General features: G+C 39.5%; 1 protein-coding gene across 1 annotated transcript in view; it reads left to right on the forward strand.

Moving 5' to 3' along the window:
- DCHS2 (dachsous cadherin-related 2) overlaps nucleotides 1–12,458 on the forward strand; it is a 123,771-nt gene extending 111,313 nt beyond the window's left edge. Inside the window, exons 17-20 of the mRNA XM_076337533.1 lie at nucleotides 2,355–2,485; nucleotides 4,000–4,286; nucleotides 7,129–7,267; nucleotides 8,753–12,458. Of these exons, the coding sequence (XP_076193648.1) occupies nucleotides 2,355–2,485; nucleotides 4,000–4,286; nucleotides 7,129–7,267; nucleotides 8,753–11,382 (3,187 nt within the window). The 3' untranslated portion in view covers nucleotides 11,383–12,458. The remainder of the gene's footprint in view (nucleotides 1–2,354; nucleotides 2,486–3,999; nucleotides 4,287–7,128; nucleotides 7,268–8,752) is intronic.
- The last annotated feature ends 14,188 nt before the right edge of the window (nucleotides 12,459–26,646 follow it).

Consider the following 26,646-nt stretch of genomic DNA (forward strand, 5'->3'; position numbering starts at 1 on the left):
ATGTTTACTGTTGATGAAGCATTGAACATGTAAGCATAATAATTCTTACATCTGTCTTTAACTGGGAGCCTGATTTATTTCAGTATTTGTGTTGGAATTTAGCATTTTAAATTGACAGTTTGTTCGAGTGTTGTGGTTTAACCTGGCAGGCAGCTAAACACCACACAGCTGTTTGCTCACTGCCCCTCTCAGTGGGATGGGGGAGAGAGTCGGGGAAAAAAAAAGTAAAATTCATGGGTTGAGATAAAGACAGTTTAATAGGACAGAAAAGGAAAGGAAAAGAATAATAATAATAATAATGACGATAAAAGAATATACAAAGCAAGTGATGCACAATGCAATTGCTCACCACCCGCTGACCGATGCCCAGCCAGTTCCCGAGCAGCGGTCACCGTCCCCTGGCCAACTCCCCGCAGTTTATAGACTGAGCATGACGTCATATGGTATGGAATAGCCCTTTGGCCAGTTTGGGTCAGCTGTCCTGGCTGTGCCCCCTCCCAGCTTCTCGCTGGCAGGGCATGAGAAGCTGAAAAGTCCTTGACTAGTGTGAGCACTGCTTAGCAACAACTAAAACATCGGTGTGTTATCAACATTATTCTCATCCTAAATCCAACACACAGCACTGTACCAGCTACTGGAAAGAAAATTAACTCTATCCCAGCTGAAACCAGGACATCGAGGAATCTGAAGCTTCATATTCCTTCTCTTTATTAATGTTATTAATGTGTACATTGTTAGGTGAAAAGTGAATAGCAAAAGAAGCTTTCAAAACTGTTTTCCTGTTTAATTTCAAAATGTTACCATTGGTTCTTTCAAATTTGCACGGAGTTGTTTATTTTATCTAAATTGAACATTGTCATCCCCAGAAGTTTTAAGTCCCTTATAATAGGAGTTATAATGAAAGTGTTGACAGAACCTTGATTTTAATGCCTTGGCTGAGATGTTTTTATGAGAGTTTTTTCCTGAAACTTTAGAAAGTGATTATTTTTAGTAAAATATTTCCATATGTATACCTTACCAATATTCATTCTAGAAAAAATACACTTTCTATATGGAATTATACATGGTCACCAATTGAATACTAGCCTGCAATTCAAATTATATGTTCTGTCGGCGTCAGAAACCACAAGGACACCCAGACCAGAGCTGGTGCGGTTCAGGAATGGAAGTGCTACAATCCACAGCTTGACTTACAGCCTTGGTATTCCATATTGTCATGTGAACATTTAGGAAGTAGTATCTATTTGACACTTTAAACAGAAACTGTGACTTAGAAGAAAGAGGGAGAAATAAAGCATTCGGAAGATCTGTGGGGAGACCCAGAAAATATGATGCGACATGCAAACAACTGTTAGTACACAAAACATTTAATTGAGGTGCCAGGCTCTGACTTGTATATCCTTTTGCATAGCTCGATGTTTTCTTTTTTTTGTCTGTTCCTTTTTTTAGAGCACCTGTTGAGTTAGATTTAATTTTGAATTCCCTTCTGGATAATTTTTAATACTGGGGAGGGGTGAAGTCTTCCAAATAATCTTTGCTTACTATAAACATTTGATCTTTATTGTTCAGAAGCTAGTTCCCACAGAGAGTAAACATCCTCTTATCCATGTTTATCAGGTCGTTGCTTACCATTTTCTTTGCTACATTGTTTGTGGAAATCAAAAGGTTGTTAACAGAATCTACTACCCATCCTTCTGCAGGTGTAAAATGCAAGCGTACAGGCAAACTCTCTTAATCTGACAATGAGATTCTGGTCCCACTAAAATCAATGGGATCTTTGCTACTGTCAAATGGTGCATGTATTCAGGTTTTTCACTTTATCACTTACATTTATAATATAATAGGGGGCCTATTTTATCTCTGCAGACATTTTGGCTGAATATTACTTAGGATGTTTTCATATTACCCAATTTTCACATTCCTGTTGTCCCTTTGTAAAGAATGAGGAGAGGCAGGTTCCTCCAAAGGACAATTTAGTACTTAGGTTTTAATTCCTGCTCTGAATTACAAACTGGAGAAAGGTGTCTTATTTGAAAGAGTCTTGCTAGCTTGTTTAACCACCTACATTTGGTATGAAATTGGGTGAAATGAATACAAATGAATACTTCCTTTTCTTTGTATGATTTTGTTACGTTTTTGCCACCTAGATTCTCCTGGACATTTTTCCTGCAAGACACAAAAAATAAAACTCCAGACAGCCAACATTACAGAAAGAAAGATGGAATTTAAGAGTTGCAAGGAGGAGCAGAAAGGGCTAATCTTTTCATTTGTAATTCTTCCCCTGCTTATAACATTGGTGGATAATTCTGCGATTTCTGACCAGTAGTGACAATTATTGCTTCCTTTAATTGTAGGTTGGTTGTACAAGCTGCTGATAAAGGAAACCCCAGACTTTCTGCTACAAGTATTGTGAAGATACAAGTGTTAGATGTTAATGACAACGCTCCAGTTGTCCAACCACTAGGTGAAGTGGAGGTCCCAGAAAGTAAGTGTGATGGTACAGCTAAGTTTTATTAAGACTGGGATTTGTCAAACAACAATAGTGCTTTTGGTGATTTGTGTAACCAAGCGACTCTAGTAAAAAGGATAATGGATCATATTAATACTGAAATATCAAAGTAAATTGTGATCTGCTTTTGTTCTCAGGGGCATTATTCTTAATCTTTAGACATTGTGTTTAAGAATAGTTTGGAGCAAAACCGTAGGCAATTCAGAAAGAGGAAAACAAACTCTACAGAAATACATCTGTAATCTGTTAATTTTGGACTGCAGTGTCATATTCTTCAGATGTCTTCAATTTCTGCTTTTCTCCAATAAAAATACTTGGTGTTAAAAGTTAAAAAAGCATTGCTAGAAATGAGACATTTTTAACTTCATTGTGATGAAAGAAATAATTTCTGTAAATTTGAATGAAGCTTTAAAATGCTCTATAGCTTGATCCAGTAGATGATCATGAAGAGGAGGACCCAGGACCTCCTGAGTTCTAATCCCAGCATACATCTGGTATATTGTGTGACATAAGCTCAACATTGCAGACCTTGAATCTTAAGCCCAGCATTTTCGAATACAGGCATCATATATGTGATGCATTAAGATATACAGCCGAACATTTATAAAGATTTAGGTGCTGAAATTCCAGTACTCCTGTTAACAAAAGATATCAAGGCTGTGTTTCCAGTGATATTTTTTTAGCCTTTCCTAAATTTAGCTCCCACTGGTAATGACAAGTACGGGAGTCATGGATGCACAGCAGCCGTAAACTACTGGCTACTTATTTAGGTTTTTGTATTCTGTTTAAGAACATTTGCTTTAGGACATCACACCGCATGTTTGAGGCTAATGCCCCAGGCATGCAAATGGGGAATGGTTTACTTTCTGTTAGCTCCAGGCTTTGTTAGATGATCACTGATAGGTTCAGTTTGAAATCCCTGGTACTGTCAATTTGGCACATGACAAAAGCTGTCTGTATCCAGTTCCTCAATCTCATAGGAATACACCTTGAGCTCTTAAGACTTTTGTGCCACGTAGGTCTGGCTGCATGTCTCGTGTCTCTCTAGTGGCTTTTCTCCTCCTCTGGACAAGCTTCAGAATTGCAGTTGCTGGCTCTACAAAGACCAGGGGACTCTGATGCCTCAGTTAAATACTGTTGTGGAAGTTTGACACTGTTCAATAAATTCATGTCACCTAAATGCATGTGGAAAACCATGGAAGTTCCTGTTGCTGGTGAAGAAACAGTTATGGCTACACTGAATCTGGGAAAGTCTAAAGAAAACCCAAATTAAAATTGGGATAAAGCAGATGCATTTGAAGAAATCCAGTACTGTTTCCATAGCATTTCTGGATATTGCTCTTATTCTAAAACACAAAGTCAAAATACACCAAAAGCTAATACAGAAAGATTACATATATCTAAGATTCAATATTACAAAATTGGCAAAATCTTCAGAAATTGTAACATCATCTTTTAGCTATGACTTATTCTGAAAATTATTGTTTCAGATGCCCTGCCTGGTTTTATAGTGACTCAGGTGTCAGCAAGTGATGCGGACTCCAGGCCAGCACTTCAGTTTGGTTTTATTTATGATAATAGTCCTGGAATGAAATTTGCCATCGATCAACACACTGGTGTAGTCACAGTGGTGGAACCATTAGATTTTGAAGAAACTGCTGTGTATAAGCTGAGACTCATAGTTTCAGATTCTGTACATCAAACAGAAGCAGAACTCACCATCCTTGTTTTGGACATCAATGATAACCCACCAGTGTTTACTCAGGATTCATATCAGGTGGGAACATGGCAAATGGACAACAAACATGTGAAGTCTTTCCATATATGAAGATAAATAGTAGGAGTGCTTGTTTATATTTGTCTTAAAAATGCATTTGAACACTGAGAAGGAAGGTCTCTGCAAACTATTACTGAGCAGAAACACAGCAGAGCTCTTCTGGGAAACCCCAGCCCCTTCCTAGGAATTCTGCTAAAAAGACTGAGGGAATCGTTTAGTTTTCATGTTTGTGGTTTCTGACTTCAGAAGGAAAGTGGTGTGAATGCTAGCCATACTCCATACACCATGCATTCATCACTAGGAGTTACTGGATATAATCCAAACCAGTTTGGGGAGCAGGGTCCAGTGTTCAGAACTTCCTTCTTCTGAGAGGATGGTAAACAAGTTGGTACATTTATTCTGGGCCCATTACTATGGCATGAATTTCTTCACTTGCAGTTACATGGCTCCACAGAGGTGTAGCAAATGCCCCTGTGGTAGGCTATGCACATATGGTTTGTAATGTGTAACCCTGCCTTACAACAATGGTTATCATCTAGGGAGTGAGGGATATGAGTTTTGACCTCCCCAACATCCTCTACTAGACTGAGGAGGGTACAGAGCTCAGCTTTTGGACTTCTGGACAAGCATTTGAACTGCTAGAGTGTTGTAGAAGTCAAGTTGTCCAACAGTGTTTTAAAACAAAGCTGTTTTAGTGACTATGGACAACTATGGGCCACTGAGATGGTTAAAGGAATTGGAGCATGTATCATATAAGGCTCTCAAGGGTAGGCTGCTAAAAGAGTTTTGCCCTGACTTCATCAGCCCTGAGGCTGAGGGGCTTGGGCTAAGGCTCAGCACATGTAATGGCTTGGAGTTAGGATTAGGGATGGGAAAGAGACAAAGCCTGGAGCTCCAGGTGAAGTTAGGCTGCAATAAGGCTGCCACACGAAAGGTGAGGCTGCCAGAGGAGTTGTTTCCTTAGGACTTGCTTGTGTGGGTCTAGGCTGTTGGGCTTGGGCTGAGGCCCAAGAAAGCCTAGAGCATGGATCATTTAGCCTGGAGAAGAGAAGGCTCAGGGAGGATCTTACCAATGTCTGTAAATACTGGTGGGGCAAGTAGAGAAGACAGAGCCAGACTCTCCTCTGTGGTGTCCAGTGACAGGGCAAGAGGCAGTGGGCACAAACAGAAATACAGGAAATTCTGTTTAAACATCAGGAAAAACTTTTTTTTAAAACTCTAACAGTGACCGAGTACTGGCACAAGTTGCCCAGAGCAGTTGTGGAGTCTCTATCCCTGGAGATATTAAAAACTCAGCTATACACAGTCATGGGCACCCTGCTCTAGGTGACCCTGCTCTGAGCAAGGGTTGGACAAGATGACCTGTGGAGGTGCCTGCCAGCCTCAGCCATTCTGCAATCCTGTGAACTGAGCTGTTTGCTTGACTTGGTGCTTTTTGTGTGTGGTGGAGGTGCTCAGAGCCAAAAATATGAGGCATCACAGAAGGCTTGGATTTAATAATGCTTCATTTATAAATCTCAGACAGATTTAGTCAAGAAATAAGTCTAAACATTTGGCTTAGTAACAACCTCTGAGCGTGTGCAGGCACAACAATTTAGTTACTTAGATAACTATGGGACAGACTGTAGGTACCTGTGAAACTTTCAGGTGCCTGAGTTGTCAGGATTTGTGTAAATTACCCACTTAAACTCATAAGTTTAAATTCTGAAAAAAAGAAATGCACTATTAATACTCAAGTGATTTTTAGACCTTGCCTTAAGTTTTCCTCAACCCTCGTATGTGTTTGATTTTGGAGAATAGTTTAGGCAAGTACTTGCTTGTGCAAGTGCTAGGAATTTTTTTGTAGATCAGAGCAGACATTACAGACAGGGTTATTAACTGATGCAAATCAGCATAGCTCTATTGAGTATGCTAATGTAAACAGCTGAGCCCTCTCCACAATCCTGATGTTTTGATGTGTTGCTTGGACAGTAAGATACACTGCTTCTTTTCGGTCAATGATACGTATAATTCCCTATTCATCATCCTGTAATTTTTACTCTTTTATTGTCCTTTCAAGTGTTTTCATATTTATACTTTTCATATATAGTTTCATATATATATATATATGGCTATTATATACATATAATCCCTCTGTTAAAATGATTTAAACTAACACTTGAAGTTATAACAAAGGTAGCTGCTGTATCATACTGTTCATTTGAAATTGGATTTTTAAGGTGGAAGGAAACTTTGGTCACAAAAATACTGTATCTGGACTTCAAATAATGGAAGCTCTTAAAGGAAAGGACTTTCTTGGTTTCCTAGATTATATGAAGAAAAAAGGGAGCGTTTTGGAAAAATAAATTCTAGGAATAATCCAGTGATGATTAAGTGCTCTGGTGCTGGAATTTTTAGGGTACCTGTGTTAGTTTTTTTAATGGTCAATCATATACTCCAGATGGGGACTGCAGACTGTATTCCATGTACAAAAATCAAGGTGTTTCTGAAAGCAGGGAGAAAAGCCTATTTTAGTTGCAGTTGTAAGTATCCTTCCGTTAGTGTACTATTGAAAAAAGAGATTCAGTGATTCACTGAACTCATTGTCATAATGAACTAGAACTAGATGGATTTTACTACTGCTTAAAGTTTAGTATAAATATTGGCTGTATTGTATGCATCGTTTTCAATATCTCAACTCTTTATAGTTTTGTCCCAGAAGAAAATGGGTAGGTGAAACTTTTTCCAAAGCTGGGAACCGTGTTTGGTTTTTTCTAATAAGATCAAATGAAGGAAAATGTTTTTTTTGTTAAAAATCTTTTATTAAGCTCTATCAAAACTGTAATTTTGCTTTATATGTCAGGTGAGCTTGCCAGAGCTCATTTCTATGGATGCCACTGTTCTGACAGTCTCTGCTGTGGATAGAGATTCGGAGCATAATGGAATGATTTCCTACAAAATCCTCTCTTCCTCTGAGGGATTTGCCATTGATCGTAAGAATGGTGAGTCTGTAAGCATGGTTTATTATTTCGTCTTTTTCAGTGTAAATTGAAGAGTCATATTGCACTTCCGCACCTGTTGCCAGTGATCACTTGAGTTCTGGAAATCTTTGGTGACTAAAGTCCACCATATGTTTTGGCTAAATCTGCCATTATCGCTGAAGAACTGATAGCATCAAAGACCAGAGTTCTCAGTTTGTCCCTGAACTGTGCACGAGGCAGCTAGTTACAACATCCTATAGGTGCCATTCCTCTGACGTGATTTAATAGAAAAGTTGCTGTACGTTTTGCATTGTTTCATGACATTTCAGCTCATGCATTAGGTTTCAGTCAATTTAAGCTCATACTTACTATTTTTCAGTATAAGTTGAACCTATCATAATGGAGCTTCTCTACAGCTTGGGCAGTATGTTTTTAAGATTACTTCTTTAGAGAGCTTATGTTATCCTATAATCCTAAATGGAATTTAAAAGTTTTCTAAACTGAGAATGTTCTCTCCAAAGTACGTAATTTTCTTCAATAGCTGAGACTTACTGTTTTAAATGTTCTGGCCTAACGTTGTAACAGTCTGGGAGGTAGAAAACTCCGTGTGTGTGTGTCTCTGTATGCATGTGTACGTACTGTTTTTGGTAATATCAGCTTCACAGACTACTAGATACTGCAAAAATGATATGCAACTATTGTTCAGTGAGCAAGTTCTTACCACTTACTTGCGGTTTCCAGGTGTTTACATGAGGTGAATTTTTGAATGCAGTGTGTGTTTGGTGATGGTAACTACAAACACTGAAAATACGAATCTCTTACCCAGTTAAAGCTGTTTTCTGTTTTACCCATTTGTTACTCTATTCACCAACCTGTCTTTATCTTTGGCTAATGGTTGTTTTTAACTGTGGTCAGAAAATTGTCACACGGCATTGTCTCTGTGGTGCTTAGCTGTACACTGTGAAGAGTGAAGTAGAAGTAGATGACTTATGAACATAGAGTCAGAATGGTTTGGGATGGAAGGGACTTTTAAAGATCATCTAGTCCAACCCCCATGTTTAGATAAGCAATTTGAATGAGACATGCTTATATAACTTACTGGCAAACCTATCTAAATAACAAACATGCCTATAATGCTGTTACCAGATTGCAAGCAAAATGGGAGAACTAACGACCTTCAGTAATGAACTTGCACAGCACAGACACGTCTAATAAGGAGCCTATATTTCCTTAGCTTTATTTTGCCTTTTATTTTCTGCAGTTGGCATGTTCAGCCTGTTATGAGGAAGAGAAATTTTTGCTAGTCTAAATGCAGTATGTGTATTTGATACTGCATCATTGTGGGTAGTCTTTGCAGCATTAGCTCTGATTTCTTAGAGTTACTCTGGGGTGTGCAGCCATTACATTTGAATAATTTTCAAATATGACTGATTAGATTCAGCTTTTGGAATCACATTTACTTGCCTTAGTGAGTGTGGGGCTTTATTAATTCTGTTTTACTTTCAGGTTCAGTGTTTGCTACAGGACCAGTGACACAGCTGGAAAAGATTCCCATTATCCAGCTCCTGATAGAAGCCACGGACAGTGGCAGTCCTGCTCTGAGTGCAGTTACCTCCATAGAGGTGCATGTAGAAGATGTGAATAACTATGCCCCTCAGTTCACAAGGGTGCTGTACAATCTCAGTGTGAGCGAGGATGCCTTGGTTGGAGAAAGTGTCCTCACATTTTCAGCCATCGACTATGATTGGACACATGAAAACACGTATGTTGAATACTCTATTATTGATGGGAATTCTGACAATTTATTCTCTGTGGAAACAAGTGTCGTGGAGTCAGAAACATCCTACAAGCTAGTTGGCAATCTTGTTTTGAGCAATATTCTCGACAGGGAAACGGCTTCTTCTCACTGTTTGGTCCTCCTTGCCTCTGATCGTGGAACGCCCTCCTTGAATTCAACTGCTACCGTGCTAATAACTGTACTGGATGCTAATGATAATCCTCCAGTATTTAGCAGCCCGGAGTACCGTATTCATGTCAAAGAAAGCATCCTTGTAGGTAGTCACATCACTGAAGTTTCAGCAAATGACTGTGATGCAGGCACTAACGCAGAGATCACTTACGCTATGATCTCTGGAAATGACAGGGGACATTTTCGCTTGGATGAGAAAACGGGATCAGTGGATTTGATGAAAACGCTGGATTATGAGGATACCATGAAATTCACTTTGATCATCCAAGCCACAGATGGAGGAGCTGATGTAAAAAATGTGGCTTTTTCTGTTGTTCTTGTTAGCGTCCTAGATGACAACGATTATGCCCCACTATTTTTGTTTCCCAGCCTGAGCTGCATTGTCAGTGAAAATCTGCCTCCCTTTTCTTTTGTGTGTGCTGTTAATGCACTGGATTTTGATAAAGGCTCCTATGGCCGCCTTACCTACTCCATCCAGTCTTCGTGTTTGGCTCACCGTGAAGCTCCTAGAGACCATGACATGTTCTTCATTGATCCTTTGACAGGAGATATTCATACAAAGCAAATGTTTGACTACGAAAGTCAGAATAGGTACTGTCTCATAATCCAAGCAAAAGACAAAGGTGACTCACTGGCCACCATTACAGTTCAGGTAGATATTGAGGGGAGAGATGAATTTGACCCAGTGTTTACACAAGATCAGTATTTCTTTAATCTCCCTGAGAAGAACGAAGCAGGCCAGGTGCTTGGCAGAGTGACAGCATCAGACAGCGATGGTGGACTGGACGGAGTTGTTCATTACTCCCTGCTAAAAACTTCTCCATTCTTTTCTGTAAATCAAACCAGTGGTAGTATTTATTTGACTCAGACTGTTCACAGAAAGAAAAATGGCAGCAAAAGGAATGATGACACCCTGAAATTGTTGGTGAGAGCTCATAGCCCCAAAATTGAGTCAAAGTTCACAGTATGCACTGTTTTGGTAAATGTTTCCAGTTCTCCTGAGAGTTATCCCATAGTGTCAGCATACAGCCTGACCATTAGCGTTTCAGTCTCCTTGATAGTGTTCCTACTGCTTGCGGTCAGTCTTATTGCACTTATTCTGAGACATAAGCGGAAAGATCTGATGAACTCTTGTGTGAAAAAAGAAGCAGTATCCTCCTCAGCTACTGATGTGAATTCAGCCAACAAAGATAAAGACTGCCAGAAAATCCCAAGTACTGAGAGCAGTATGCTTCCCATGGGTGCCATAGCAGAATGGCTGAGCTTAGCAGGAATTGGAGAGGGGAAGGATGATGGTGTCCCCTGCAGGCATTCAGACTCCAGTGGCCATGGTTCTGCTGAAGGAGAAACTGCAGAGGACGAGGAAATCAAAAGGATCAATGAGCATCCTTGCAGAAAGAGTGCCAGCTCGGTGCTGAGCGAGCGCAGCTCACGGGTGCCAGATTCAGGGATCCCAAGAGAGCCTGATCAGCTCTCCTGTCAGTCTGGAGAAGCAGATGTCATGGCTACCACGCAAAGCATGGAGAGCGTGCAGGCCATTAAAGGAGAAGGTGGAGAAGAAGCCTGTGACACAGCCTATGCACATAACAAAATGCTGTCTCAAACACTTAAGAAAATTGGAATAAAAGAGAAGGACATAATGACAGACTTCACAAGAGAATATGTCTTGATGTCAGATAGGCAGGACTCTGGGTATGATTCACTTGCAATTCTTGGCACCTCTGATGAGGATCTTGGAGGTGGTTATAACTGGGATTATGTGCTCAGCTGGGAACCCAGATTTCAACCTCTTGCCTCGGTGTTTAATGATATTGCAAAACTGAAAGATGAAAACATACACATTCATAGCTTCCCTAAGGAGAAGAAATCTCTTGTTTTCCCTCCTCCCTTGATAACATCAGTAGCTCAGCCTGGCATAAGGACAGTGCCACCACGAATGCCGAATATAATATCAGGGCAAGCATTTAAAAAATACCCTCGTTCTCCCCTTATCCATAATCTTGGATACCCTCCACCAACCATGACCCCCAGTTTTTCTCCTTCTCTCTCTTTACTTACCATGCAGATGCCTACTGCTTCTCCAGTAATGTCTGATGGGAGAATGATAGGAACATGTCTTATTGATCCAAGCCATGAACTTGCAGCAGAGGACGAAATTCAGGTCTAGGTTATTAACTGACAGTAGTTTATGGTAAAAAAATAGGGCTTAAAATGTATTTTGTTATTGTTTAACAAGCAAAATGTGCCTGTCAGAGCTATATCACCAATATTCTTTCTGTTTTCATGAGCTGAAAAAGTTAAAATATAAAATAGCCACAAACTTGGTAACTATCCATTTTGTTCTTCCCAGAATACACTGTGAGGCCATGAGGCTTCTCTTCTTTCAGCTCCCAACAACTGTGGTTTCCTATGTAAATCACACAGCCAGTTGCCTGATAACCAACTTGACGGATTTTACTGTTTTTCTCATAAAATATGTCAATAACAAATAAATGGTAGTAATTCTTTACTGTGGAAAAACTTTATTAGCATGCTGGTGGGTTCTGACCACTGCGGTGGTATTAGAAGAGGGTACTAGAGGGATGTGTAAGTACAACAGGTTTGGGGGTGGCCAAAGAATAAAGCAAAGATTCCTCTTGAGCTCTTTCTCGAGTGTTTGCCCAGACTTCCCACATCTCAGCCCCTGGGTCCCAACAACCTGTTGGGCCTGGTGCAGTTTCATCATCTGCCATGGCTCCCCAACGGGCTTTATTAGCTATCTTTATGCTGTGGAATCCCACGTAGCAGTTTCTGTGCACCTTTTGTTTCTCTCCTGGTGTAAAGCCAGCGAGTCATGATTATCTGAGTAATAACAGATCACTGTTGGAAAACAGAATAACTAGTGGTAAGATAAAAGCAACCATCTTCTCTATTACTACATCTAAAACAGATACCTATTGTCTTTCTGTCCTATTACAGAAGCTGTCCTGGTCCCCAGGCAGCTGTAGGGCTGTAGGGATGGACAGTGTTACTATTCTGAAGGGCTTGTATGCCTCCACCCTGGTCTTTGGTCCTGTGCTGGGCATATCTCTGCAAGACCAGATAATCTGGCCTTGTTTGTTGTATGTATCATACATATGGCATTTTGTGTATGTATGTATATCCAGACACATACGCATGCCTATAGTGCTGTGTATGCTTGTATATTGTATCAGATCAATAAAATACACAGAAAATACATCTAAAGTAACTCTGGTTTCTCTTCAGTGTGTATTTAAAAGTCTTTTGCATCATGTGTATTAAAACTTGGCTATGGGGAAGGGTCTAATTGGTGCCGGATAATTTGTTACAAGTTGGATGTGTACAGAGGTATATATTGTACAGGTCGTAACAGGTGGAGGAAAGGCATACAGTGCATTTAGACTGAGTGATCTTGTGGGATCAGCATCACGTGAGCAGTGGCTTTTGTCGTTTCCGCAGTCATGCACGTCAAGATTTGCAGCCTGTGGGCTCATAACCTGCTTTGAATAAGATCCTGTTTCTAAGGCTACACCTGCACTGTACTACCATGCAAGAGGATCCATGCTGCTGTGCAAGAGTGCTTCTTTTAAAGCTGGCATTTGTTCTTTGTACTGCCATGGAGTATGAAATGAGACATAGCTTAGGAATTCATCAGGATAGACAAATGTTACTAAGAAAGGAGACAGGATGATAAGTTTTATAGTCAGACAAAAACCTGTGCCAGGAAGAGGAAAGCAAAGGGGAGGAGTCATTCCCAGTTCATATCTGAACATGGAGTATCAGTTTAGGCCATTATTTCAGAATGAGTAGTATTCTCCACCTGTTAACATTACACTATCTACAGCCTGTTCGGTTTTGACTTATATGTCTTAACTTGTAATTTCTAATAGAATGAGAGGGGTTCTTTGTGGTGTTCAGTTCTGTGCAGTTAGTTTCAGGAGGCACACGTGGCACACAGAACTACCTTTTCTATATAGTCAACAACTTAGCTAATCTGATTGCAGGTTCAGGTGGTCATGATCAAGTGGCAGCTATTGCTCTGAGGAGCAATGAGGACATGCTGTCCGGATAGGGGTCATCTTTCCAATGGGTGATCGGTGGAAGAATAAATGCTTTACACAGCAAAACTGTGTTTATCTTTCACATTGATGGATATGAAGTGGTAGCTAGGGCCTCATTTCATGTATAGAGTCTAGGCTAATGGATGAGTAGCTTTTTCTTCACTAATATTGCTGTTGCAAATGGAATACTATTAGCATTAGAAATCATTAGAAAGCATTCAGTCATCATATTTAGCACAAGATTTGGACCTCACCATGCTAATGTGTGCCCACTTCCTATAGTTCTGCTTGAGAAGTGAAAAAACCCTGTTTCTGTTTTTGCCCTTTTTGCTCCTTCAAATGCAGCTTGTTTCCGATGCCTTTCTGAAAAGATTAGATGACTTGCACGAAATAACCAATGCATACTTTGTGCTCCTCTTGTGTTACAGCAATCTTTTCCTTGTTTCTTACATATTTGCTCATTCTGTATCAAATGGGAAACAACACTTAGCTGATATATTGTTAGTCAAGCTTAAAAATGCGACCGTTGAAACAAGTGTCTGCAATAAATCATGTGTAGTTCTTTTAACCTTATTGTTTTTTTCCCTAAGTAAACAGTGTAACTTCTATAATTTACCATGAGTTTAATATTAGCTTGCCTCGAAGAGGCTGTGTTACTTTGCAATTCTGCACACCAGTTTTAGCACTTTGGAGAAGGTACAGAACTTGTTAGTGGAAAATCACATTAAGCTCAAAATGCATAAGCTATAAAATAAAAGACAGTTGTCTCTTCTGGAATTTTGGCTGCCTGCCTTCTGGATTTGCTTGTTGGCAGCCTTGAAAACACTGGTGTAAATCACTACCAAATGGATATCAAAATTCCATCTACCAGTAGTAATCATTAAATTGACGTTCAAGCAGATTCCTGTGCAAAGAGGAAAAACCTTCATATTTTCAGGGAATCCATCATTTACAGATTATAAAAATATATATACCTATTTTCTAAAATGATACTAAAAACACTAGTTACCTACACAAGTCCATATTTAGTTTGTATTTTATCTTCAGCTGAAGACAGGAATTGTTACTAAATCAGTTTTAGATAAAAATAGTTCCGATAAAAATGAACCCTTGTTGCTAAGTCTATTGCACTGCCAATTCCTACTATCATTTATATTTGGTTGCCATCAGTTCTCTGTGCTGTTGTCACTTGTTTTCTTTAACTGACATGTAGCTTCCTGAAGATCTATGTTTAAATCTTCTCCTTGGGAGACCTATAAGCCAAAAAATGCTGCCCTGACAAAAAAATATTAGAACATCAGCTAGCACCAGGCTGACGATTGTGCCCTTTATGCTTCTACAGCTCATGGAGTCAAAGGCCAATTGGCAATCCAGTTGAGCATCGTAGGTGTGCAGGGCCATTGAGATTAGACCTCCTCCCAACGTGTGCTGACTACATCGCTCCTTGAAAACTGGCCCCGGGGACTGAAGGGCACAGGGGAATCCTTGCAGAGAGGAAACTGGCACCAGTTTGCTGAGCATGGAGGGCGGTGTTCCCTAAAATCCTGTAAAAACACTAATTGGAATAGGAGGCAGTTGCAACTTCGTAATTGAATATACTGTGGTGGGAGGCTTATATTTAGAATTTGGCTTACTTTGCAAGTGAAACAGATTTGCAGCTTCTTGCTTTTAGTATCTGGCACAACAGAACCAACTCACTATAGCGATACATGGCTTAGTTCACTGTCGATGATCTGGTTGGAATAACTAAGGTGTTGCAGAATCACATTGAGTATACTTTTGGGTGTTGCATAGCTGCTAGCTCTGCTAGCTGTTCACTAGCACATATACAAAGCCTAATGTATATTCAGTCTGTGTATGGATTTGGATGTTCAGATCTCATTAAAAAGAGCTGCAGTCTGGCATCTAAATCCTCTTGGTGGCTTTGAAAATTCCACCATAAATACATACAGCATTTTTAAAATGTTGGAAAAAGTGTGGATGCCTAAGCAAAAGAAAAGGAGCCTTATAGAAAGGAAAATTGAGGATCTAAAACTTTCTGGTTTAGACTTGCACTTTACATTGCTCCTAGGGCTATTCCTCATAAAATGTCAGATGGTTTTTTTTCTAAAATGTATAAAACGTAATAGAAGAGCATCTGTAAGGAATAGAGAGAAGCATCAGGATAGGCTTGAATTGTGAAATGGTTCTGTTTCTTGACATGTAGAGTTACTTGAGTAATGTAGAAAATACCGAATCCTTTAGCTGATGATAGTCACAAAAATCAAAATTGCTGCCCCGTTACTGTATACATGTTTGACTGACCCAAACAAGTCCTATGCCAGATGAAGCATTAGATGCTAAACCACAAGCCTGAAAATGCAGATATCATGGTAAAGGCCTGAAGTGATCCACCATGGTATTCAAAATGTCAGTTGAAAATCTCATTACAATTAGAAAACTCAAATTTCTTGACTATTATGTTCAAAACAAAGGATTGCCACACTGCAAACTACATTTAAAACTGTCAGCCATGTCACCTTATCCACTTGAAAATAATCTTATGTTTAACACTTTTTTTTAAAGCTTAGCATATTTAAGGCAATCCTGGTGACCTTCCCTAAAACTGCATGTTAATTGCCTATGAAAAGCTCTCAGAAAACTCAGAAAATGGAAGTTGAGCTGTTGATTGTGAGAGCTGGTCAGCCAACAGTAGCTGTTACATAAAGGTGACATTTGAGAAAGGATGGTGCTAGATGATGCCGACTCACTAGCCCAACCTGGAGGAATACCTTGCTGTTACTTATATATGCCTACAGCATTTTGTTGAAAACTTTCAAATGGGAAATACAGAAGAGTTTCTAAAATGGTGTTACTGGTGCCATAACCAAAAGAAATGAGTAACAAGTCAAGCCTGCTTGTGTTGACTTCAGAAATTCCTGTCTCAAGCCCCGTCTAGCTGGGTGTAGACTCATTTCCAGCATCTCCCTTTTAATAAACTGTAGGGTTAATTTAATTTCAAAAGGTTTGAAAATACTGGGTTCTGATCCAACACCCCAAGACTTCTTCCACTGATTTCAGTGGGACTTGAATAAAAAATGCACCTGGAAGAAATGGACAACACGTGTGCCTCCCTGGTACTGTAACAAGAGTCACTGGCAGCAGAGAGCTGGCTCCCTGGCATGCGGGGCTGTAAACCAGCAGGAAGGAGTACTAGAAGAAGGGAAATCAAGAGCCTGGAAAAGAGAGTAGTACCAGCATGGGGTGGGGCGGGGGGGATTTGGAGGGGAGGTTGCTTTATGCTTCATGGTGATTGATGCAAGCCTTGCTTTATATGCTTATTTTGGAGTGACTTTTAGAGAAGTCTGAGAAGGTCTGTAAGGGAAAGGTCACTTACTGTTTCCTCGTTCTACTTTTACGTAAACTACAGTCTGCTGCCTGATTTGCTCTGAACGCACAGAATAATCGTGCCTTCAGACAGGGATTTCTCTACTTGTCTTTGTCTTGTAAGCACTTCACCTGAGGTCAAGTGCTGGGTAGAATTAGTCTTCAAAATGATCCTAATAACTGTTAACATTAAGGTAGCCATGAAGAGTTTGGGGTTCGTTGAGTGGGTTGTTGAGTGGTTGTTGGTTTTTTTGGGTTTGTTTGGGTTTTGGGGGTTTCTGTGGGTTTTTTTGAGAGGTGCATGTGTTTTTTCAATTTTAAGCTGAACTCCGCAGTCATATAGCTTTTGCACTTTGAATTTTGGCTTCTGTCACACTAATGGAGCATCTTATGCCATTGGCTGATCACACATTCACTGGGTCTAGAGACTGATAAGTTTCAGCAGCCTGCTCTGTTCTCTGGCAGCAGAATTGCAGAAAACTACATATAACTTCGTTGCTGGATATCATACACTGTGCTTGATCAATGATATGTTTGAACTCACCCACTTTTCCTCCAGATTTTTTCCATATCTAGCTAAAATGTTCCAGCGTCCGCCATTTTCATCCCTCATATGTTTCTTGTAACTTAGTTTTAATAGCTGAAAATTGGGGATTCTGATCCCTCATCAGTTAAGGTGTGAAGCCAAGATGTGAATGTTTCTTATTAAAAGAATGTGGTATGTTCCATCATTATAATTAGATATAAATGAGGGTTTAGTAACACAAGCCTTCTCTTACCAACAGTTTCTGGATGGGGTTTAATGAGGTATTTTGTGACTTAAATTGAGTTAAGTAGTGATGTTTATACCATAGAAACAAAAAGCAACAAGGAAATTTGATTACTGCAAGTAGTGTAAAAATGAAATGGCGAAGCAAAGAGGACATCTTGATAATTGAATTTTAAAACACGAGACTGAGTAAAAGGCATGTCCAGTTCATCTGCCTGCTTGAGATACTAGCTGCTTAGGAAGATCTTGTGATAATCAAGACTGCTAGGTAGTGCTTTGGGGAGCGTAGAGCTGCTAGTCCTTTGTTACAGCTCTTTTGTTTTGTAGCAATGATAATGCTCATGTGTATAAACAAGAGTGCCTGGTATTGTACCCCATGACAGAATCAGCGATGCTTTGTGGCAATAGTGGGGACTCCTAGAACACCATCAAACCCATCACCCACTGCTTAATTTACCAAAAACCTCCCTCAAATAAATAATAAAAAAGACAGATTTTGGGGTATTCTTCCTAAGAGAGAAATTCAATATGATTAATCTGAGCAAAATCCTTCCAGTGACTGCTGATTACATGCTTCTGAAATGTGTGTACATTTGTCTACTGCGTGTTTCTCCTAAGCAGAGATGTTGTGAGTCTCAGCAATGAACAAAGAGGGTGATATGTGAGTCTATGACAGAGAAGAGAAGATGGGATAAACCGCAGTTGAAAGGAAGAGCAAAGATACATACAGACGTGGAGCAGATCTCCATTAGTGAGGACTCCCTGTTAAGAAGAACTGAGTGCCTGCCAGCTCAGCTAGTCCAGAAGACAGTGTTGTGCTGCCTGCCAGGGACAGAATTACATATTAAAGACCTGACACTGAGAAATAACCTCTGAGGAACAAAAAAGCTTCGTTTGCTCACCTGCAGTCTCACAACAAAAGAAACTGTCTGCTAGAGTCCGTCAAGGATAATGATGAGAGGTTGAGTCTTCAAGACCTTGCAGCCTAGATGACCTTCACCAGAATTCTGCTGGTCTGTCAAGAAGGAGAAAAGGATAGGGGAAGACAGTGCAGAGAAGGTCAGGGAGGACACGCATAATTTCTCAAGCCTGGTTCTGTTACATGGAAGAGAAAAATCAGGTGAGTGGGGAGGGGATAAGGGAGAAAGAAGTCACAGAGGCAAGGAGAATGGACAAGAGATTTGGAGGTTTGAAAAACTGAACAGGTCCCTGATCAAATTGATACAGCTTTGAAGCTCGCACTGCTTTGAGCAGGAGGTTGAATTATAGACTTCAAGAGGTCCTTTCTGACCTAAATTATTCCGTAACTCTGTTACGGTAAGAAAGAAGTTTTACCACCAAGAATAGCAATCAGGTAGATAATGCAGTGGGTGATGAAAGGTCAGGTATGATATTGAATGAGGTTAGATAGACACAACTGAGGTTCCTGTATGTTTCCTAAAAAGATACTTTGCAGCATGGTGAAACTTCAACTGCTCATGCAGGATGTGAAATCAAGTATAATAATTACAATTAGAACATGAGTATCAAAAAAAAATGTGTGCTGTCCAGGGAGAGCAGAACTAAAGGCAAAAGGTGATGTGGTAGCACCATACATTACTAATGTGGTAAGCTGTAAAGAAATGAGAAGGGACAGCAAAAATAAAGCTGTTTTGGATTACTGTCACTTTGGGAGAAGGTAGCCAAAGAGCTCCTTTTGGTTTTGGTTGGTTACAGAGCCTGCTGTAGTCTTTAAGGTTGGCTTAGACACAGGTATGTATGTACACATAGGATTTTCTGTAATTGTACTGCTGGGATGTTTCTCCATAATAATATATGTATGGCTGGTGAACAGATACTACTAATCATGCTAGGACATATTGAGCTAACACATTTATTCACACAGTTAATGATAAAAAGTGACCTATATTAATTTTTATTTTGATAAGTAATTAACATGCTGTGGAAAACTTGCCTGTAGAAAACAAGCTTGTATCTGTAATCAAAAGTTAGTTTTGTTTAAATAAAAAAAACCCCAACCTGTTCAGATAAAAGGAAGAAATAGGTCTGTAACTAAGAATTATGTCTACACAACAGTATCTAGCCAGCAAAGAGAACCAAATTAGTTCTGAATGGGCTGATTTGAATATCTGAAGCTGTACTGCCACATGCTTTGCTCCAGCTAACAGATTCAAAGTATATTAGCTCAAGTGGAACATCACACTGACATAGCTACACTACCCAAAATAGCTTTGATCATATTCCCTACCGTGTCATGTAAGCTAAATTCTAGGATTACTGACTTCAAAGAGCAACCTTTCATAAATATAGAGGTGAAGACATTGGGACCCAGCAGTCTGAATGCTGAGGAAGTTTAGAATTGTATCAAGCCAAAGATGTGAACATTAGCTGGAACTGTCTGGATAGCAAAGATTATCCAGGGCAAAGGAAACAGGGCATGGACTGTCCGATAAGAAGTGTTTATGTTTTAAAGGGGACAAAGTATAAGGACTGCAAAAAGTCAGTGAATAGACTTGAGAAAATTACAGCAAACTGCCAAAGATTCTTTGCTCATAAAAAGGAAGAAAAGAAGTAGGACCCCTGAAAAATGAGGTAGAGGTTAAAAATAATCTCTCCTGGCTCAAGTGAAAGCATTTTTAACCTTAATTTGCAGTAAAGCTAGTGATGATGTTGACCATGGGATGAATGACAGGACAGAGCTAACAGTAAGGGCAGGGAAGGAAAAGAGACCACACGTAAGGTGAAAAAGTACCTCAAAGATATTAATGTGCTCAAATAGAGGGGAAAGAATAGTCCTTGTCCTAAGATTGGAAAGAGTATGTGTGTGTGGAGTTAACATGCCCAACAGCATGGTATGGCGTGTCATTTAAATAATTTAATCAAGGAAGGGATGAGAGCGTGCCACTAGAAAATCATGATGGAGTCCCCCTAGCAAAGAAGGGGAAAATAAAGTGATTCACACAACCCTCGAATGGTTACCTCCATCGGATTGGAATCCGCTTTGGAGAAAAATCATGACACACAGATGCAATAGTATCGTGCACGGGTTTCAGGGTAGGTCATGTGCCCAAACCCTGCAATCTTTGAGGAGATAACTCAATAGATAAATTCAATGGAATTCATGTAATTGAGATTCAGAAAAGCATTTGACACAGTGCCAAGTAAGAGTTAATTCTAGGATTACAACATCATACATTTATTGCAGAGTATATTGTCAGTTAGATGAATAGTGCGGTGGGGAGAGCACTACGAGAGAGGGAGCAAAGGGCGACCTTTAAAAAGGGAAGAACAGAGCTGGAGCAAGGTCATTGGTAGAGACAGATTTTCTGGATTGTTTTTCACAGATAGATTTTTCTGGATTGTTTAATGTATTCCAATAGAGCCAGTGCCAGAAACAAGCCTGATTGGAACAGAGCTTGGTCAGGTTATAAGAGGGAATTTGGATTAATTTCATATATGAATTTGTCAAACTTCATCTTCCAGCTATTGGTTCTTATAATACCTTGTTCTGATAGGATTGCTCACTGTAACCAAATCTATTTTAATCTCTTTTTTTACCTACTAAAAATATTGACCTTTTCTACTGTCACACCATGAGTCATTTTCTCTAGTCCTTGAGTAATTTTTGTGGCTCTCATCAGAACCTACTTTTTCAGCATCTTGAAATAAATCGAATTCAATTGTTATTCCAATGTTCTTATAATACCAAAAATGATTGCAACTTAACATTAGTAGACCTGAAGCATTTGCAGCCAGTTCTTACTTGATTCTTGAATGCAAAATACCCCAGCTGTTCATTCAGCCATATTCATCCTCGTATGTGTTCTCTGACCTTAGTAACATTAACATTCCCTTCACTTACTAATGAATTGGGTAATGCTTATTGTCCCTAAACAATGTTGGAGGTTCTTCGTGTTTCTTCAGTAGTACAAACCAGAAAGATGTATTGAACACTTTTGAATTAGTGGTGCTTCACACAGTTGTATTTGAAGAAAGAAGTTACCTTGATTTGCACAGAGAAAGAAAATACTATCATTTGAAAAAGTTGCGTAAAACATGAATGCAAATACGAAAGAGAATGTACTGAGATGGTGGTGTCCAGGATCGTGAGTATTGGCACGGACTTCAGTACTCTTAAAGGCACCATAACTCACAGAGCTCTGTTTAATCCATTAGGCTATCTAGAACTGGCATTTCTTGATGTGAATTTTGGATCAATAGAGTTGTTTCAAAATTTGCCCAGGGATTCAAATATTTAAAAATATTTTGTTTGAATTTTCATCAAGGTATTTTGAAATGTAATAGAGATGATCACATTTAATAAATAATGCATGAAAATTCAAAGGCAGGCACATTTTATTTAAGCCTCCAATTTCACAAGTCTACCTCTTTTTCTTCTTCTGTTTCCCTGCCTCTGTTCCCGCCCCCCTGCCCCCAATATCTCTTCCTGCCAAAAATTGTTTTGGGAATTGAACTCAAATTGGGGAGCTGTAGTCAGATGACTGAAAGCACATTTTTCTATTAAATGCTGCATTACTGAATCATCTCACTCCATTTTAGAGATGTGAAAGTAGGAAAGATGTGTATGGGATATATATAAAGACTAACATTTTTCAAATGCGGTCTGAAAAAGTTTCGCAAGGTGTATTGGGGAAAAATGCACTATTTCTGAGTGAAGATGCTGTGAGTGAGTTATGTAGGTCATCTCCAAGAAGCAACAATAAGGCCTTTAGAGTATTGCACACCGCAGTGTGCTCTGTAGATGCCTGATATTTTACAGCAGCTTATTCATAAAATATTTTAGTAAGTTTTAAAGTTTTATTGTTTCTATTTCTGTCTCTGCCTGTAAAGCCAAGCTCTATTAATGCTACAATTCCAACTATAAAGAATTCTGGGAGACGAAAGGAAAGGAACTTATAAATAATGCATTTAGAAACCTCTATTGCAGAACTTCTGACACACTTCTTAAAGGGGAATATCTCATGATCAGCCACAGACAGAGATTTTTTTAACCATAGACAGTTAGGTAGGAAGAGCTTCCTGGCTTTCTAATGGAATTAAATCTCTCGTTTGCAGCCTAGGAGGGTCATTAAGCTTATAGGTAGCTTTTATTTGGAGCAGGCTAATTCCAAGGGGAAGATTCATAGTTTATTTGGAGGAGAGGAGTCAACTTGGGGAAAGTGGCACCCTGCTCGCAGGGATTGGGGTCTGAGTCCTCTGTGCAAATGAAACTACCGCAGCTGGATCCCACGTTCCTGGCTGTTGAAAGTCTGCAAAGTGTCATCCGTGGCTCAGGGGCTGACTCGGTCACCGGATGTTATGTATTAGAGCCTAAAATCTGGATGGTTTTCTATGGAAATTTTGGAGGAAATGCCCCAAATACAACAGTAGTATCTCCTCCCCAGGAACTTTCCCAACAGGCTTTGTTGTTGTTTTAAATGGATTGTTGGTGGTTTAATTAACTGTTTTTTCCTATGGATGTTCCTCCTGGTCAGAGTGCTGCAATACAAACACAATACAAACAGTTCCTTTCCCCAAATGGCTTTCAAGCCAGGGGCCCATCTCCTGTGATGGGACACAGGAGAGAGAAGTCCCACTCTTTTTCTTCTCTGTAACGTCTTTTCTGCTTCTTGGCATCATCCACAAGGTTCCTCTCTTTTCAATATCTGTAAGTATAAAAATGTAACTTAGCCATCTGGGAATAATTCAGTTGAATCCAATTCTCCCCCAGGGCTTCAGTGGGAATTCTCACACAGGACAGTTCTCTTAGATACATAGAAGAGTGCTCGCAATGTGAAAATGACATCATTTTATGTTTCCCTCTGCAATAAATCTATTGCTTTGTGATTTTCACAAAACTCACTACTCAGAAACCAAATTTACAAGTCAGAAACGACTTTAATGAAGACAGTGTAGAAGATGTAGAGGAACGAGAAAAAAAGAGGTAGCCTTCCTGTAGGAGCAGAAATTGCCAGTGGTTGAAATGCCTTTGGAAGCATGTGCTTAAATCCTGTGCAGTTTCACATTTAGATCTAGAAGACATAGCTCAATGTAGCTTGAAGAATTTCAAGAATTCCCTGTTGGCTTTCACCAAAGGAAAAATAAATCTTTAATTTCTTTTATTCCCTTCTCTTTCTTTTATTGTAGACATTTTGAATGCTTTTCTCACTTTTTTTGTCTTCCGATTCCTCAGTTTTGAAGTATTTCAACACTGTAAAAGCATCCTCAGTGTTTAAGCTGCCCTAAGGAACGGAGGGCCAGATTCTTTTCTGTTACATTCCCATAAATGTTAAACAGTTCCTGTTTAACAGGTATAGGCAAAACAGAATACGATTCAAGGAATAACTCTTTGTTTGACAGTGGCTGCTGAAGAACAAACCTGGTGATCTTGAAGGGGAAAGCTGGAGGCTGGACAAACAGATAAAAAAGGAAGTGAGCTGAATGCTCTCCCAAATTCTGTGGTTGTCAGATGGCTTGGCACAAGTGTCAGGTTTCTTTTTTTGGTGAAGTCCCTGAATTGCAGCTCAGACTTTTAAGCCAGGTCCTGCAATTTTTGTCTTTGGAATGTGCTTTGTTCTCTGGTCAGTTCCTGAGGTGATCCACCCACTGCTAGGACAGACTTTAAAGTTGTAATCTGGTCTTTGTGGGATCAAAGGCAACCCATCAAAATGAGAGAGACTCTTGAGGATAAATTCCTTTTTCTGTATCTTGCTACTTGCAGTCCTAGCCATTTACTGTAAAACCATTTAGCACATGATCAAAGTCTTTCTATGGCAAGTGACAAAAATTAAGAACTCAACTAGTGGGATTGGGAGCCCATAAAAGAAAAGGTAATTTAGGGTTTCTAACAGAAACAACTATATTATGTTGCCAAAGGATTTCAGAGCTGACTCTTTTCTTGGGTCTGACTTGGTTCTTGCTTGCCTATGCTGAGTATTCTAGTCCTTCCTGCACCAGTAATTAGGGGTTGATTAACCCAACGTTAAATTATTTTTTGGATGTTTGGGAAAGAACACATAAGTTGGTTATTTTGTACCAGATGCGTATTATACTTCAATCTGGAATACTGCTAAAATTAATATTGAAAGTAATTCTGCATTTTTAAGAAATAGAAATTGTCATAGATTGTTTATCTTTGGATTTATGTTAACAGGTTTTATTCAGTTATAGCTGCATCTTTGCAAAAGGTCAAAACCTAAGATTTTACAGAATTTAAGAAATTTTCTTTTCTTCATACCTAACCCTGCCCCAGGTCATCCGTTATAGCGTTTTTAATATTAAAAGTGATTCTAGCATCATGTTCTTGCATAATCTTCTATGCAATATTACCTGGCCAACCTTTCTTGTGCACTTCATTTTCTCAAAGGGCTCAGAACATGGCATTGTGTGCTTTGATGAAGGACAAAATAGATAAATTTACCAAACTAGAAGAACAGATGAGCTTTTGAGGGGAAAAAAAAAAAAAAGAATGTACAATAAGTGTAAATCATATAAATAACTTCTAGAGTTCTGTGTTTCAGTATTGCCTGCTAGATAACAGCGTTTCCTGGTGGTGCATAAATTCAAGGTAGTAATCTGTGACGCATTGCCCAAATGCTATAAAGACCTTAAAAATAGGAAAAAAGCACAATAGCAATTTTCAGATGAGTCAGAATGGTGTTATCTTTCTTTATTCTTGTATTTATAAATTCTGTCAAAAAAGGGTTGCTCTTGTAATTAGGTGTCCAGGGAAATGATTCCCAGAAGAGGAATCTTATTTAAAGAGCTATCAATTGACATGGTGGAAATTGCTTCATAAGAATTTCTTTGAAGATTAATGCCAGAAGTGAAACCTTTCAGACACTGTGGGAACCATTTGTTCATGTAAAGTAAACAAAGTTGTGCAAATGAGTGGTACCTAGGCATAATGAGAGATTTCAGCAGAACTCTCAGAAAATGTCATTGGGTGAAGCTGGGGCTGGGTTTTGTTTGTTGCTTTGCTGGACGTTGTCTTACACACTTTCTTATATTGTTTCAAGCACAATCAAGCTTTAAAAAGAATCCCACCATTAAAAGAAATATTCACTCCAAAAAGCATAGGGGGAAGTTCAAGTAGCCTAACTTGGTCACTGGCCTATCAATTTTCTAAGCATTTGGCCCCTACCGAGGTTCTTGTCTAGTCTGAATTTTTTACTCAGCCAGTGAATTCCTTACAGAGGCAACAGGTGCCTCTGGAGGTGTGCAGATAAGCAATCAGCTGTTTAACTTCGTTGATTCCCTAAAGAAACTGGTCACGCTCAGATGGCCCGGCCACTGTCAGTGTCCCACGGAGTGCACAAAGAACAGCAGGAAACCCCAATTGCCTCTCTTCACCCAGGACTCATCCTGTTCCCTGTCTGCAAAGGAGTTAAAGCACTCATCCAAGAAATAAGATTTATGAGGTAAGACCTATCTTAAGAGGTCCTAATCACCACCATTTGTATCCCAAGGGAGTCCCTGACTGCCAGGGGACCACTAGGTTTTCTGAGGGAGGACTGTCCCTTCCCTCCCGAAACTGAGCTGCTGCAAGGATTTCCTTCCCAGAAGGAAAGAGTGAGAAACTCAGTAGTGCTTTTGGAAAAGATAGTTGGTTTATTGATTCCTTCGCTTTTACCTCTGCTACCCTATTCCCACAGTCTGAGCATGCACAGGGCCCTCTCACACCTGATGGAGGTTGTAGGAGGTTCAAGGGCTGGAGAGCTTGCTTGTGAAAGCAAGCCCTGGATGTTATTTCTTTAACATCTTACCCATAAAAGAGAATTATTCTTCTATGTGTTGACTTTGGTGAGTGGCAGATTGTGCAGCAACATAGAGATCTCTTTGAAATCAGTACATGCGCTCATTGACCCCTGTAGTACGTCCACCTGTAGACATCTTTGCCATGAGTATAAAGCCACAACTTTGCTAAATTAAAGCCAATTCCTTTCAAAGCATGCAAGAGCACTAATTTTCATTGATTACTCAGTCATGGCCAAGTTTCAAACTTCATCTGTTTTTACTGTAGTTCTTCTGGAAAAAGTTTGGTTAGAATCACTCTCCCATAACCTAAAAATGGTTGCAGAGATTTTTCTTTGACTTTAAGGGGATAAGAAAAAAACCTCTCTTTAGGCATGGAAAACTTCAGCCTGAACAATGAATGATTCAGAAGACTGTGGTTGTGAGAAAAATGGGCTTTTAATTGGATTCATTTTGCTTATGTAACTATTTGGCCCCTATC

The sequence above is a fragment of the Aptenodytes patagonicus genome, chromosome 4, assembly GCF_965638725.1.
Source record: "Aptenodytes patagonicus chromosome 4, bAptPat1.pri.cur, whole genome shotgun sequence".
Taxonomy (NCBI): domain Eukaryota; kingdom Metazoa; phylum Chordata; class Aves; order Sphenisciformes; family Spheniscidae; genus Aptenodytes; species Aptenodytes patagonicus.